We start from the raw sequence: 16,513 nt of genomic DNA on the forward strand, positions 1-16,513 counted from the left end.
AATATGTTTGTTTTTTTCCAGGGCAAGAAATGTTTTCTCCCTGTTTATTTCATTTACTTTTGTGAATATCAGAAAAACTCACAATGATGTATTAAACATTGCCAAATTAATTTTTGCCAGGATATACCATATTGCTTCCATCACAACTTTATGCTTCTCAAATCACAAAATTTTGAATATACCCTCTGTACTGCACAGATTATGCAAATACACCCTTTTTCTCCATGATACAGATATGATAAGATTAATCTTTAGGGTGGTGGCTTAGAAGTTTGCTATTCCATGTAAGACTGATAGTGTGAAATCAGCAACTTTGCATTAACATCTACGATCAATTCTCTGTGATAAGCAAGATTGACAAAGCATTAGTGTCATGTCTGAAGAGGAGCGTTTGAATCCCTCCCTTTCCCTCTCTCCCCCTCTCTATCTAGCTATCTGTCTATCTATCTATTTATCTATCTTTCTATCTGTCTATTTATCTATCTGTCTACCTGTCTATCTATCTATCCATCTATCTATCCATCTATCTATCTATCTATCTATCTACCTACCTGTCTATCTATCTATCTATCCATCTATCTATCTATCTATCTATCTATCTACCTGTCTATCTATCTGTCTATCCATCTATGTATTTATTTATCTATCCATCTATCTATCTATCTATCCATCTATCTATTTATCTATCTATCTGTCTATCTATCTGTCTATCCACCTGTCTATCTATTTATCTATCTATCTACCTGTCTACCTATCTATCTATCCATCTATCTATTTATTTATCTATCCATCTATCTATCTATTTGTCTGTCTCTTTGTCTTTTCCTTCAGGATGCACTGACACAGTTGGAGTATCTAGAGAGTGAACCTTGGATGGGAAAGAGTCCCCAGGTTAAGACCACTCCCAAAAGGATGGAGGCGGAACCCTGGACCCTCCAGATTCCACAGTTGACTCCGACCAGTACAACATCCATCACCACTGGCCCAATACCAGCCATGATGACTGGAGCTCCATACTCCACAACTACCACCACCACCACCAGTGTCCAGTGGAGGAGAGAAGGTAGCAACCAACAGCCGGTTGAGGTTGCCCCCATTGAGGTAGACCTTAGGGGCGCTGAGGAGGCAAGGAGAAAAAAGAGGTATGTTTGGCTTTTAGGGATGAAGATCAACAATATGTTTGTACCCACAGAAATATTGTTTGATGGTGTTTTCATCAAATTTCACAAAACAAAAATGTTGTATTGTCTTCTGTTCTTTCTTTTTCTTTAATTCAGGCATTTACCAGGATGGAATGTTATAGTTTTTTAGTCATTTGTATGTCAAGATAGTTAGACTGTGATGATTTCATTTTTGTCATTTAGCTTCTACATTGATTTAGAGTGTCTTTCACTTTGTAGGACTTTTTTTATTAGTCAAAGAATAAAAACACATATTTGGTGTTGTTGTATCATATTTGATAGATATCTATGAAAGAAATGTTTCTCTTTAAACTTGTAGTAGTTTCATATGTGGCTTTGAAAAGATTATGTCAGTATCGTTTGCCACTGACCGTGCTTGTTTACTATCTATATCTTTTATATCACATAAAGCTTTTGTGTTATTTCATTGCCTTACCCTGTGCTGAAATAATTAATGCTTCTTACTACCATTCACTTTACCTATGCTTTTTTTGCCTCAGAAAGCAAATCTCTATAAAACAACAAGATAGTAGTCCTTGTTTGGTTATGGTGATCAGTGTGCCAGAATAAAGAAGAGTTGTTGCAATGCAAAATCACAACCATGAACATTTATTTTGGTCATGGTATCGCATTTACATAATGAATTCTCAGAGCTAAGAAAGTGATGAAATTGAAAGAAAATAAGAATCTGTCAAATGATTTTTATTTTTGTCTCCTGAAATGGGAGGCAGTTTGATTTGACAGCTTACCTGACACATGTGATACCAATGTAATGTTCCTTGGAACTCTTCAAAATTTGAACTTCAGAACAGTTCTGTTCATTTGCAATGTAGAGATGTCATGCAAATGAGGGCTATTATTTCATAACATGGCTGCAATTGCAAGTTGACTCAGCTCTAAAATCACATTCATGTTATTGTCATCATGCAATTGAAAAAAAAAAAACCAACTATATATATAAAGATATACCTTAAAAATATATATTTAGCTTGTCTCATTTCTTGCAATTCATGATTATCAGGTAATTTTGTGAGTGGTCAAATTCATACATTCATGTCAGGATCAGAGTTAATATTTTTGCATGTTGCAATATTTTGCAAAAATGAAAACCATGCAAAATATATGGTCCATACAGTATGTTAGTCAATGTCTGCTTCATTTATATATTCTTGTGCATTCTCTGTGTCTTTCTGTTCTTTTCACAAAGTCCTTGTATTCTTTCTAATAGTATCCTGCTATTGTAATGACTTTTTATTTCATAGTCCTCCACCAACAATGAAAATTGATGATCTTTTAGAGGAGCATTTTCCAACTCCGTAGGTCTTTGCACCAAGTTTCATGTGTCTCTGTTCATCCCTCACAATTCATTCATTAACATAAAATCCCCCTAATTCATGCCTACCCCTAGGACATAGTTTGCCATTTTCATTTGTAAAGGGTTGCAATTTGTTTTACTACAATAACCTAATCTTTTTTTTTCTTTTTTCTTTTTTTTTTTTTTTTTTTGGTGCTTGAAGTGTGATATTGGAGTTTACTGTAAATACACTATGTATCAAATAGTTGTACAAACTACAAATCTGTCCATTTCATAGTTACCATGGGAGCAGACATAGTAATTACCATATGTCTTTGTCATGTGATCAAGTTGGTGAATTTGGTTTGACCCTGCGAGTACTGTTAGTATTACATGTCTAGGAAATAGAATCTTAGAAATTGGTGTAGGCAGGTTGCTTCTCTAGCAATTCTAGCCTCTCTTTGTTTGCGTGTGTTTGAGGAATCTATGTCTAGAAGGAGAAATCAATTACCTAAAGTTGACAGTAGGTAAAATTAGATTTGCTTTATAAAAATGATCATTCCTGAGATGAAAATAGAGAGAGTCAAGTCATTTCTGTTCACAAAGGCATGGAGTTGTTTTGCTTTGTGTTTATAGTGGTAGTGGTTTGTTCATTTTTTTTTTTGGCAGTAGTTCCATTGTTGTTGTTTTTTACTTTTGTTTTCCTTGCGTGTGTTGTTTGCACAGTAATAATTTAAGTGTAATGGAATTATTCGCAATCCATTTAATGCCAAAAGCACAGAAAATTTAGCTTTTCTTTTGTCAAATTTAAATAATTGATGTGCTTTTTTTGAAAGCATGTAATTTTGTGTTCATTGTGCAAGTTGGTTTCTACTGCAAATTACCGAGGGGAATATTTGGACATGTCATTCATGTAACCATTATGTTTATGACCTTGTATTCCTTTACATGGAAATAGAATTATTTGAATTGAATTGACATCAACAAGTGGAACATTAAGAAGAAAAAATAGTATTTTCATTGTATCTCGTCTCACTGGATATGAAACCAATAATGGATTCATGTCATTAATATCCCTCTTTTAACAGTATATTGCTTTTTTGTTGTTTGATTAATATAGTTGTTTTTGGTGATGATAGTTACTCATGTCATGTAATTCCTCCACATAACATGTTCTTTGCATTAATTCAAATGCTGCATGATTCGTGTAACATGACATTTGAAATGTAATTGATATTCAAACACCTAATGGTTAGAAGCTCTTATACAAAATATTGGATAAATATGATTTACCCCGGTTGGAAACCTTATGATGTGGTTATCTTCACGATGGAAATACTGTCAAATTCACAAGTCTACCCAGATTTTCTGCATAGTTTCCTTGGATTGGTATTTATTGCATAATCTCTTAGATATGATGATTTTCACTTTGATGAGAGATTTGAATCTCTTCATGGACATTAATATTGATGACACCTTGCATAAATTTGCTTGCATATACGCATTGATGCTGACTTTGCAATAGATCCTGCCATCATTACGTTATAAAATTCAGCCATACATTTCAACACGTTGAAGACTAGTTCTTAGTATACTCAGACAGGTGTCTATGGGAAATGTGTTTTATAGTAAAATCCGCTTGTCCTAAACAGGGCCAACAAATTAATTTTGATTCCCTTCCAAATTGATGCTGTATTTGATGTAGTTTTCTGCCATTTATAGCACCCTAAAATACTTCACATGATGTGGACATGATGTGTTCTCATTGCTTTCACCCTGCACAGAGTTGTGGAAAGGCCGTTTGTGCCTAAGTATGCCCGGGAGATCAATGCAGCACCCCCTACAGTAGAGACACCACTGCCAAGGCCGCCAGCCCCGGTCCAGCCCCGTGTTATGCCCTACTCGGAGCCCCAAGTCCTGCCGGCCCCTCCCCGTGCCCAGCATGTGGTTGAGGAGCCCATCACAGAGGTGCGCTTGCATCCTGTGGAGGTGGGCCCAATCCAGGTGGTGCCTATTGAGACCCCAGTGGGCATGGACCACAAGGCACAGCTCCCAACAAGCAGCACATATCAAGGTACAAGAGGCTGAATGCCTTCATTATCACAATAATGAATATTTAGCACCTTTACACAATGTTGTTGGGCTCATAATGCTTTAACTAGACATTATTGGTCCATATTGTATCTTCTTATGAAGATGTGTACTTAGCAAACCCTTCCTATAGCAATATTCACTCTCCAGAGTAGTCCAATCAAAGCAACGTATAAAGCAAAATAGTGGATCAAAATAACATATTTTTCTTTTGCTTTTTTCAACTTAGAATCTGATAATTCCCATTATCTCCAAAATAAAACTGAGTCAAAAGTTAAACTGAGCTGAGATCAGCAATAGATAGATAGATCCCATAACAGCCACTTTACTTATTTGGTTGAATTCGTCCCAAAGAAATAATGATTGGGATCACTTTTGTGTGATGAATCAAATTCTCATCTTATGACACATGTAATTTACATTTGATGATTGACCTGTGCTTCTTGTGATCGTATTTCTCCTACACAGCGAGCTCTCCACAACAAGTGCCAGTCACCGGTGTGCCAAGCCAACAATATCATCAACAGTCCCTCCAAGAGGTGATTACCCCTCCACCCAACTATGGAACAGCTCACACATCTCCGCCTTCTTATGGAATGACCCAGGTACCTCAACCTCATGTCTCATATGGCATGGTGCAACAACCGCCTACCCCATCTGCTGCATACACAACTGTCCAGCAGGTCTCACCCCCATTGTCATATGGAACAGTCCAGGCTATGCCCCAGAGAGCATTAGTTTCCAATGCCGGCCAGGAACCAACCATTACGCATCAGAGGGTAGGCGTGAGAGAGATCACCCAGACAGAGACAATCCCAGGATCACAGGTAGCACCCCATCATTATCAGCAACCGCAACAGCAACCCTTGCTGCAACAGCAACAGTCACCCATTGTGCAGGCTGCTCAACCACAGCAACCACTTCTGCAGCAACAACATTCTCCTGTTGTGCAACATGTGCAGCCACAGCAGCTTCAACAGGAGTCGCAACCACAGCAACCTCAAGAACAGGCGGGGATAGTGGCCAGTGAGCGTCTCCTGAGCCAGCCCAAACCAGCCGTCCAGTATCCAACGTTCAGCGACAGACACCGAAAGGCTGCCCGGGGTCCTGCAGAAGATGCCCTGCCCAATGGAGGAGCGGGATACAGAACCATCTATGACAACAGGCGACAGAGGTCTTCTCTTGGAAAGTAAGTCATTGTTTACGTACACCTGTGTTATCAATATGAATCAATCTCCCTGAAGTTACATTGTATGTTGCTTTTACTATACCTAAGTAGATGATGCCATTTGGTGAGATACATTCTTATCCAGCTCTGATTGATTCATGATTAATTACATGTTGCTCTCCTTTCTTCTGTAGATCCTCTAAATAGTGAAAAAATTGTTTTGTGAGAAGGAATACAAGATCAACCAGACTTTTTCCTTATAACAAAAGATGCAGACTCCCATTTTCCTCCTTGTTTTCCTAGTATTTGGAATATTACATTACACTGTGAAATTACATCATGTCAGTGAGTTTTTTACTTTTGCAATTAAATATTGATTTTATTGTCTTCAGTGTGATGATCTGTTTTGTAACAATTCACACTTTCATTCCTATTCTGCCAGAGCCTTCTCATTTTTCACTTGGTAAAAATTGGTATCATTTGCGAGTTTTTTAATGGGGAGGGTTATCAAGAAGATCTTTTTTATTAAAAAAAAAATGTACAGGCTAATTCTGTCATCTTATTCACTATAACTTGACATGATTCAGATTGTATGCCTGTTTTGTGTTTTATTCACATTTTACCGAGTATGTGTGTGTGGTCCTAGAGTTTCATGGTGTCAACATTTTCACTGAGAACTTCTGCTGCTTTTCCTGCTTTTCAACAGTAGAGGGCAGCATTCAAAGTTCTGGTCCAGAACCGTAACTATCTATGGTCCTGTTGTAGTCACGGATGCTATCTGATTGTGCCAGTATCATGGTCATGGACGCTAGATATTGTGCCAGTATCTTTGCCAGTTGTTTGGATTCCTAATGCAGGCCTTTTTGTTCATTTTTTTTTTCTGAATGACTTACTATCATCATTGCACATGTTGTCATTACAATGACAGTTTACCTGAGGGATATTTTATTGCTCCTTTACTTGGCATTTGTGCTCTTGTAGAATACATCTTTTGCATTCCCAAAGCAACCAAGACTCTTTCAGAAGTAGAAAACACTTGGGTGCTGTGGCATAGTGGATAAGACTCCCTACTCCCAAGCAGAGGACCCAAGTTCGATTCCTGCCCAGTGCTTACGTCTTTGGACTAGATGTTTTTACCCACAATGTCTCTCTTGACCCAGGTGTATAAATAGGTACTTGGCAACACTAGGGTAATAATAATGGCAGGGCCCTCTGGTAGAGCAGTGGCAACACTGAAGAGGCTACCCTGGATAAATAAGACCTTATTATTATTATTGTTATTACTATAGTTTAGATAACTAGTATGACTCATTTCCACTAAATTTCTGCACAGTCAAATCCTAACAATTGTTAACATTCCATGTTAAACTGAACAAGACCAATGTGAAACCCAAAGACTTTTTTTTAAAAGTGCCAAGAAATTCCAGAAAACATTGACATTAAATGCAAAGACAAGTGAATTGAAGGCTCTTGATTCAGTCATAGGAGGACCCGGTCCTCCCAGACGAGTATCATTCATCTATAATTGCAGAATGATCGCAGAGCTGCTCATTCTGTGCCTAATACAGTGTCTATCTTTTAATACCCTGGAATGAGCCTCACTTGTATCCACCAATATTATTACCAAATGCATCAATCCTCGTGATCCTTCTTCAAATATTAACCTAGAATTAATCACTCCCCTTATTTCTCTGCACTACCCCCCCCCCCCCCAACACACACACACACACACACACACACTCCCACGTCTTGCCTACAGACTTAATCAAGTCATTCCTCAACTTGGAACATACCATATGCTGACACTTCTTCGCTTGACATTTATCCACCCAAGGGTTTCCATGGTTCCCCCATGGGTTCCTATTGCAAATAGATATATTAGCGCACAACATACAGAAGCTCTGCTATTTTGGGTGTTTTTATTTGTGCCAATGTTTGAACTTTATATCCTGCTTATGAATGTATGTACATATGTCTGACAACCTGATTAGTTTTAGTTTCCTTCTTTTTCTTTTTTCTTTTTTTTTTTGGGGGGGATATTGTCTTTGTGAACCTTTAGTCATAGAATCGGCCATCATTAGTTGGTGTATGAGGCAACGTTAATATGTGTAGGGTTTGCTATTTTCTTAGCACTCTTACTTTCATACACAAATCATTTAGATTAATATTTTAGAAATGGGCATTTTAAACATAGTGCTATCTTGCTGTTTTTCATTCAGTTTCACTCGAGATACATCTGTAAGAAGGGACTTTATCTGTGCAGGTATTACTTTTACTTTGCTATTTTCTTTGAGGCCATGAAATGAAAGACACTTGACTGTTGTGAATGAGAGGGATCTTATTCCTTTTTGTCACAAGAGGCATAATAGTGGAAAGTATTAACCTGATATGACTTGTTTTTGGAGTGTCATACATCGACTTATGAGTATTATTGAAAGGAGGTGGTTTGAGGTTGAATGGATTAGTACTTGTATCAAAGAATAGACAAGACAAAAACAGTGCTATAAATTGCAGATACTCAAATGAGAAGCTACTGTAAGTTTACCTGGAACGAGAACACAAACTATTAGTTGACTTTGAATTGTAAACTTAGCTGCCAGGAAACTAAAATATTTGATAGATCTTGTAGGTGCCATGGGGTGTGGTAATTACATATATATAGGAGTGGTGAGCTTTATTGTGGACCATTTCATTCCAAAGTGCAGTGCTAAAAGAAAAAAACCAGTTACTGTCCCCTGCTATTATGACGGTAACAGCAAAAGACATCCCTTTCCTTTGAAAATGGTAAAGACAGTGAGATTATTAGTGAAGACATTAAATATGATGATTGGAATTCATTGCATTATTAATTTACCTCTGCAAGCTTATCATAATAAGATGTTGGGAGATTTGTTTTTGTTTTTTTTTGTATTCAAATAGTAGTGATAGTAGTATCTGTATGTATTTCATGATCACCAACTTTCATATATTTCACATATTTCATATTCTAAGATGTATGTATTTCAGTAACATAAACTGCATATCAATATCTGACAAGAGCAGTGTAGTGAGTCGTTTGAGCAGGTAAACTACATGATTCCATGGATAATTCAAGGCTGTTTGGCTCCTACTTATTAGGTACCCGGTATCCAAACACACCTGAGTTGCAATCAATGATTTCTTGCTAGCCAAGCTATTGATTTGCTCAAGCCAAGTAACATCTTCCTGACTGCTGGCATAAAGCTGGCTGTAGTCTGCACCACTTGGAAGTAAAAAAAAAAAGCCATCTTCTCATAAGGTTTAAGCCTTTGATTCTCAGTCAAATTCATTATCTTCACCTCTACTCCAGTTCAGTTTTACATTTCAACAATGGGTTTGCACATGGAATGAAAACTGTAACAGCATTCCGAAAGTCAGAAATCATTTTGAATATTTCCCACAACGACATACTGGAAGAAAAATCATGCGATGGACTAATTAAAAAAAAAAATATGAATATAGATGAATAATAAGTAAGGTCATCTCAGAGTAGAATTCTAATTGTTTGTTTCTGTCTGGGAATCCATTTCTTCCCTTGATGTGTCTTTTTTTTTCTTTCTTCATATTTACAATTGGACCAAAATCTGGTTGTAACAGTATCAAGTATTTCAGTGTTAATTAATTTAAACCTTGACTTTTTAGGAATGCATGAAGAGACATCAATCCAAGTGGTTGCAAATGTTGTTGATTTACCTGCTGACTGCATATGCATTAAGTTATATATTGGTTTCAAGAATTTTCTGTTGGAAATGTCATTTCAGAATATCTATTTCTGACCTAACAAGGGATATCATGATGGTTGGATGAACAATGTGAGCAGGTTCACCAAAGAAAAGTGTGGGCAAAGTTTAGCGCTCCTCCGTCTGTGGGGCAAGCACCCTGTACATGGGTACAAGTGTGCATGGCTCACAAGCATAGCACACCTGTACAAATGCGGGGCCTCATTAATGGCCTCAACAAAGTAAATATTAGAGGTGATATAAACTCGGACGGAGATATCAGGTGTCTAAATGATACTGCCTCTCCCAGACATAGTGGGAGAAGATTACTTGAGAAGAGCACGCGAGCCATGGTTTTATGAGTGGAAGATATTTTCATCTAAGGGTGGGGATTGAAAACATTATTTGATAAACTGTGACTTGTAGTATGTTGCACAAGATGAGCAAATTATAACATGATTACCCTTGACATTCTGACCCCCCCCCCCCCCCCCCCTGCATTTTTGGGCTTGTTTCTGTCTGCTTTTTAACCAAGCATATACTTTATGTGTCAAGGTTGTGGTCAAAATAAGGATATCATGAAGTCTTCTGATTAGATTTGTTAAAGTACATACGCAACAATTGATCGGCTGATAATAACTTTATGTACGTGTACATGTATATTAGATGAAATTTAGTAGATTAGCAGTATATATATATATATATATATATTTTTTTTTTTTTAGGGGGGGGAGGGGGTATTCTTAAACCTTTCAGTAAACATTCACTCTAAACCTTGATAATGAAATTATGAGAACCATGGGTTTTTCATGATGTGTAGTGTGCAAGATAATTTTCAAATGATTTCATGACAAAAATTTTGGTCCTTGAGTAATTTCATTAAAAACCTATCACTGAATATTTACATTATCATTTTGTAGCCTTTTCAGAGCCACTATGAAATGAAAGGTAATACCTAAATAGTAGTATTCTTTTTCTATCAAAACTTACATTGCCTTTAAAACTGTCATTATGTCAACAGTGACAAAGCAATTGAGAAATGGAGAAATGGGAATAGTAATTGGGAGAGAGACTAAAGAAGGTTTTGTAATTGATTGTACCAAGTTTTTAGACATTTATCTATGGCAGTACGATTTCTTCTTCTTCTGTTTTGAAAGAGTAATTGTGTCTCTGTAAACAACGAGGGAGCAGACTTCCATTTTCCCCTTTCATCTTCCCCTCCATCTTGTCTTCCAAGATGGATTCTGCCATCACAGATGAGAGGAGTCTAATTGAATTTTAGGAGTCCCTCAACAGAAGCCTACTTTGAAGACTCCCCAGATTGTTGCACATAAATCAAGTTGTGTACATGCCAGTGAAATTGTTGTTTGTTCTATTCAGAGCCTGAACTCATAAGGTTGGGGAGGGAACTCTCAGAAAATCTGTGTATTTTGGTAGAAATTAACATATTTAAGCGTTTGACAATGTTTGATGTGTTTAAAATAATATACACATTGAAATAAGATCTCTGGAAATAATGTAAGTGGAACATAACTGAACCACTAAAAGAGTGTTCAGTGCATTACATTTGAGCTCTATAATGCGCATAATGAAGGTATGCATTTGTACTTCATATTTTCCTTATCAGATGATATTTTTGAAGTTATTGTTCATGTGAATGATATTTCAGTTAATTTCTTGTAAAATAAATGCTGTGCACTGTATATCTTTATTACTGTAAATAGAAAACAGAAATACCTTTTAAACTTCTTGAAATACGCCCATATTTATAAAGAATGTTCTTCCAAATCATGTCTTCATTTTGAATGTTGTAGAATAGAAATGTGCTCTGTTAAATCTCTCCTATTCTATCGTGCAGTTTGAAGTCAGCTTGTTATCATAATATGTGTCATCCATTAACAGTTTTAGTGGAACCCCGCGCCCCCCTTCCCTAAGCATCCTGCCATGAAATCCATGAAATCTTCAAAAAGCAAGTTAACATTTTCAAATGACTTCAGCACATATCTATGTCCCTTGCCTTAGAAATGATTTGGAAAGCAAGATAAATAGCAGTGAAGACATGTCAAACTAGCTCAACATGACATTTGTTTTTAGTGAAAACACTTCAGGAATGATGTGAGAATGCGATTAGAATATGGAACATGAAACTAATCTTAATGATGAATGAGAGAATCAAGATCCTTTTCCTCAAATTTTTTGAAAGTCATCAAGATTGTGTGACTCAAGTCAGCTGTAAGATGATCAAGTAAGAACTAAAACATGACATGCTTTTAAATGTAGATTTACTTTCAGATTTTTTTGAGGTACACATTTGGGGATTTCTTATTCCTAACATAAGCAAGCCCCAGAGTTTAAATGCAACATGTGAACAGGAGAAATCACAATTTGATAAAGTCGATCCTCGCAGTTTTAAATTTGAAAAGATAACTTTAAGAAAGTAGTTATCCCTGGTCTGTAAGACTGAAGTAGCTTTTATATTATTTGACAATTGTAAAGAAACTGAAAAGCAAAGACCTGAGTGATATTTTCATGTTAGGATCAGATTACTCAATCTTTGTCATTTGTCACAATATATTCAAACATTAAATGTACAGAAATTGAGTATGTGCTATATTGTAATTATTGCTTTGGGAAAAAAAATGATGCCATTTAATCTATAACATGAAAGCACAGTTTTAGCAGAATGGGAACACATATATGTGCAGAGCAAGGAGTTTGATGTTCAGTATTGCTGCGTACATTGATAAGTGCCAAACATCGCCATGTAGATTACAAGGATTAGGGATGCTCAGATTGATTTAATCACCCCTCTCTGAGCTGCGTCATGAATCGGCACAAATTTGTCTCCAGAGGGCCTTGACCAATACAAGCTAGTATTGCATCACCAGTGCATGTTATTCTGAAATATGAGATTGAAAAAAAAAATGGAAAAAAATCAACTGTGGCTTTGTTTCTTCTCAGGATTATTTTTGTCGCCATAAAGTTAAACTTTCTTTGTCCTTTGCAATAGACATGTGTTGAATACTTTAGTTAGCCTTCAGAAATAATGAAAGTGCATTTCATACTCCATTTCAAGTTGACTTCAAACTGTGAGAAATATCGAAGAGAGAAATGTAATTAAAATAGGACCCAAAGTAAGAAGGTGATTTTCTAAACTTTCACATGCTTACACAAAAGTTATGTGTTTTAGTTGTATCTTCCTCTGTGAATAAGGAGAGGTGATGAAACTTTTGTTTAGTTTCTGTACACGTCAAGGAAATTCATTCGGGCGTAATCATTATGAAGATAAAGAAACACTCAGTGCAAAAATAATGACAGTTTCATCTAATCTAATTGTTGCAAGCTAGAAAAAAAAATTGGCAGACATTTTTTTTTTCTTTCCAATGTCATTGTCATGGCCCATCTCAGTGACAGCTTGAATCAGACATATGACATCAATGAGTGCTGATTAGGTTTCAAAATGGAATTATTCGTTAATGAGATTGACACCAGAAGTTTGATGGTGACAACCATGCACTGGACGTGTTGCTGTGATATGTGGGATTATCAATTTACTTTGCTGCCTGACTGTCAACAAATTTGCAGTTTCCTGTATTTTTCAGGCATTTGCGAAAATGTAGGCTGATTCTGTCATTTCTGACCTCCTTTTTATTTCATTTATTCTTCATTAATTTATATTGATAATATTAGTGATGTGACATCTTGGAAATCTCTTTGCAGACTGTAGGCAGGCCAGTACTATTTGAATGTGTTCCAGAGAGGAAATAGCTGATAAGTAGTCCAGATCAGATAAATGATTTTTAACTCTGCCAAAGTCTTTCCAAAAAATGATCATCATCATTCTATTTTCATCCAAGAGATTTGACACTGTCATGATTGATAAGAAACTGACTGTTTAATCACTTATTGATTCTATGCTTGGAAAACTTGTCCTATATATTTTGGCTGCATTGACTGATTTATGTACTCATTCATTCATTTATTCATTTGCTTGTTATCAAATATGTATGCAATTAGAGAGAGGGAGTTTAGAGAAAGAGATCTATGCATGCTGGTGTCACTCCTGAATTTACATCCGATGGCGTCGGCCACGACAGGAACAATATTCATTACGCCTCTTGCTAATCTCTTTTTTTAAGATATGTTAAAACTCACAATATGTCATACAATGCATATTATTTACAATTAATTTGCATTTTTGTATGATCTTTGTGTCTTTTCAAATAACTTTCATGTTGTACAACCTGTATTTCCCGTATCTGCAACAGAGAATGTACAATGGTATACATCTGATAAGTTTAAGCCTTTAGCCCATTTTCTGTTTTTATTAAGACCTATATAGCCACCGGAAGTGTGTTGATTGTTTTTGCCAAATGGTTAGATATGTAAACTATCTATTCAAACCATCAGAGACCCCAAATATTTGCTCTTTTTCATCACCGATATCAAAACCACTAACCAAATTTCGTAGGAATTTCCACTGTTTTGACCACTGACTGTCAGGCTCTACTGACCCTCCATTGATGAAAAGTGACCTTCCTGTTCTCTCAAGTATGTATTGTCAAACAAGAGTGGGGAAAAATATGAATGAACCTCAACCAAGGTAGCCTACATTTTGATTTGATCTCCTTCATATCTTATGGTTTGTAATGACCACTATTTCTCCCCCTTTTTTTACAAGATATTATGTTGCCCTCAATGAATTGATGCAAAGTAGAACATATGTTTCATAGCAAGAGTGTTGGCATGGATCACATTCCAGTCTTACCAAAGAAGAAAAAGTATAACATCTATTGACATCAGAGGTACTCATTCATGCAACCAAAACAAATTAACATGGTTACTGCTTTCAATATTGTCCATAGATTAGAAGATTGAGCTAGTCATAGAGAAGGCAGACATGAAGGTAGACAGGATGGTTTGGTGTAGAAGGGATTTTTTATTTTTTATTTTTTTTATGTAAGATTTTTAGAATGAGAAGAGTACCATAATGCATGTACTTAGTGTGGGTATGAGGAACTTTTTGAAGTATGAATGGAACATGAACTGACATTTATTTTTAGGCCTCTTTTCTAGCAGCCCCTTTCTTCTTCTGTTGGCATTCATAAAATCGCCTGATAATGTGATCACCAAAATTTTATTAGGTGGAGGATTAGAATTTAGTTTTTTAGCAAAGTTCAACTAAGAGGAATTAGCCAGCACATGAAGGCTGCGGAGGAAGAACAGAATCCTTCTGATTTCCTTGAAAAGAGGCGGGGCAGATAGTGACATAATCCCGCCTCCCCTCCCAACACACCCAGTGAGTATGGAGGGGAGTGGTGCGTGTAGGAACTGAGGATCAAGCCGATGAGACTGAGGGGGCAAATACTTTTTGAAGAGAGCAACTTTGAGGGTCTGTGATCTGTATCAAGGGGAGCAAGAAGCTAAGGCTGAGAACAAGATTGTATGGCCAGTGTCAGATGGTTGTAAGGTTTGTAGGAGGATATGAGCTTAAATTCATCATAATGTTGTGTTTAGGCTAAGATATACATGTTTTTAAGGGGGTTCCAATGTTCATGTGTTTTCAAGAAATAAACCAGTCAAAAATTTTTAAATTTATGGGATTAACTTTAATGTAATGTAGTCTTAAATCATTCCAAATATGAGTATTTTGACTTGCAAGAAAGAGGACGCTATCAACTTGTTTGTGTTAACATTACAGATAGCTCCCTTCTGAGGAATATGGAGGGTTGCAGTTCTTCTCTTGATTGATAATGCTCTGAACATGCAGTGCTAGTCCTCTATAGTAGCCAATTATCTCATTTGTTCCATCCAGGACCAGACAGTAGGATGAAAACCAGCTTTTTTTCAGCTCCCTATTAAGCTTCTCCCATTTGTCTATTCACAAGAAAAGACTTTGATCCTCCTTGAAGTTCTAGCACACAGGTCCTAAAGGCAAGACATGTTTTCATTGTTGTGGTCGTTCATCTGCTTGGTCCCAGAATCAAGTATCCATTCACTGAGAATAGCTCATGAATGAGACAGACCACCTTGGACATGGTTCCAGCTAGATAGACCAGGTCCTAATCTCCATACACAGACCTTTGTCCAGTCATTAACCTATTCTTGGTAATTTTTAGTGTCCCAGGATTATAGGTAAACTGTTGACAGCATGCAGCTGAAATGGGACCACAGAATTTTTTATGAAGGATTACACCAAAGAAATAGACCACAACAAATGTACTTCAATGCCAAGTGGTGGGGGGGCTTGTGAGCATACGATATACCAAGAAAAGTTCTTCTTTGAACTACTCCAGAGGCAGTAGTTACTGCAATGTTTGCAAAGTTAGTCCAAGGCAGGAAATTGCCAACTCCAGCTACAATGTTGCTTCATGTGGACTAGGCTGCTCCCTGAATGTCATCAGATTTGATAGGTCCATTCCAGTCTTGAACTTGCCTGAAAAACAAATGCAAAAACCACCTGTTAAAACTTTCAAATTAAACAACCTAAGCAAACATAACCACACAGTGTAAGACATAACAACTATGTATATGTTATCCTAAATGGCTTAGAGAATATACTTATTAGTACATTGCTCTAACAAACAAGACATTTTTCGTTGCCAAGGTACCATTCAGTGAGGAGAGCAATGTTAATTTCTGTTATTAAGAGTCAGGCAGTGGCTGTTGCATATATGTCATTTGTGTTCTATCAAAATTGGGAGGTTTGTCCTTTTTGTTTCATGTTCCTGGAAGAGAAGTAGATTTAAGATATACCTTAGAAAATAAGTGACATTGCTATTACCATCTCTGTTCTTTGCCCTACATAAAATATACAATCTTCTGTTAAAGGACAAGTTCACCTTCATAAACATAAGGATTGAGAGAATGTAGCAATATTAGTAGAACACATCATTGAAAGTTTGAGGAAAATCAGACAATCCGTTCAAAAGTTATGAATTTTTGAAGTTTTTGTGCAGTAACCGCTGGATGAGAAGACTACTCCAGTGTACGAATAACTTAGATGTCACATGCGTACAACAATATAAGGAAAATATAAAGA

General features: G+C 36.6%; 1 protein-coding gene across 1 annotated transcript in view; it reads left to right on the top strand.

The window, feature by feature from the left end:
• The window catches only part of LOC139717980 (uncharacterized), a 93,903-nt gene that overhangs the window by 11,254 nt on the left and 66,136 nt on the right, over positions 1-16,513 (top strand). Inside the window, exons 9-12 of the mRNA XM_071629464.1 lie at positions 832-1,142; positions 2,444-2,497; positions 4,260-4,549; positions 5,035-5,755. Coding sequence (XP_071485565.1) covers positions 832-1,142; positions 2,444-2,497; positions 4,260-4,549; positions 5,035-5,755 — 1,376 coding nt within the window. The remainder of the gene's footprint in view (positions 1-831; positions 1,143-2,443; positions 2,498-4,259; positions 4,550-5,034; positions 5,756-16,513) is intronic.

This window comes from Diadema antillarum, unplaced genomic scaffold (assembly GCF_040938485.1).
Source record: "Diadema antillarum isolate AM-2024a unplaced genomic scaffold, OU_Dant_1.0 scf00000086, whole genome shotgun sequence".
Lineage (NCBI taxonomy): Eukaryota > Metazoa > Echinodermata > Echinoidea > Diadematoida > Diadematidae > Diadema > Diadema antillarum.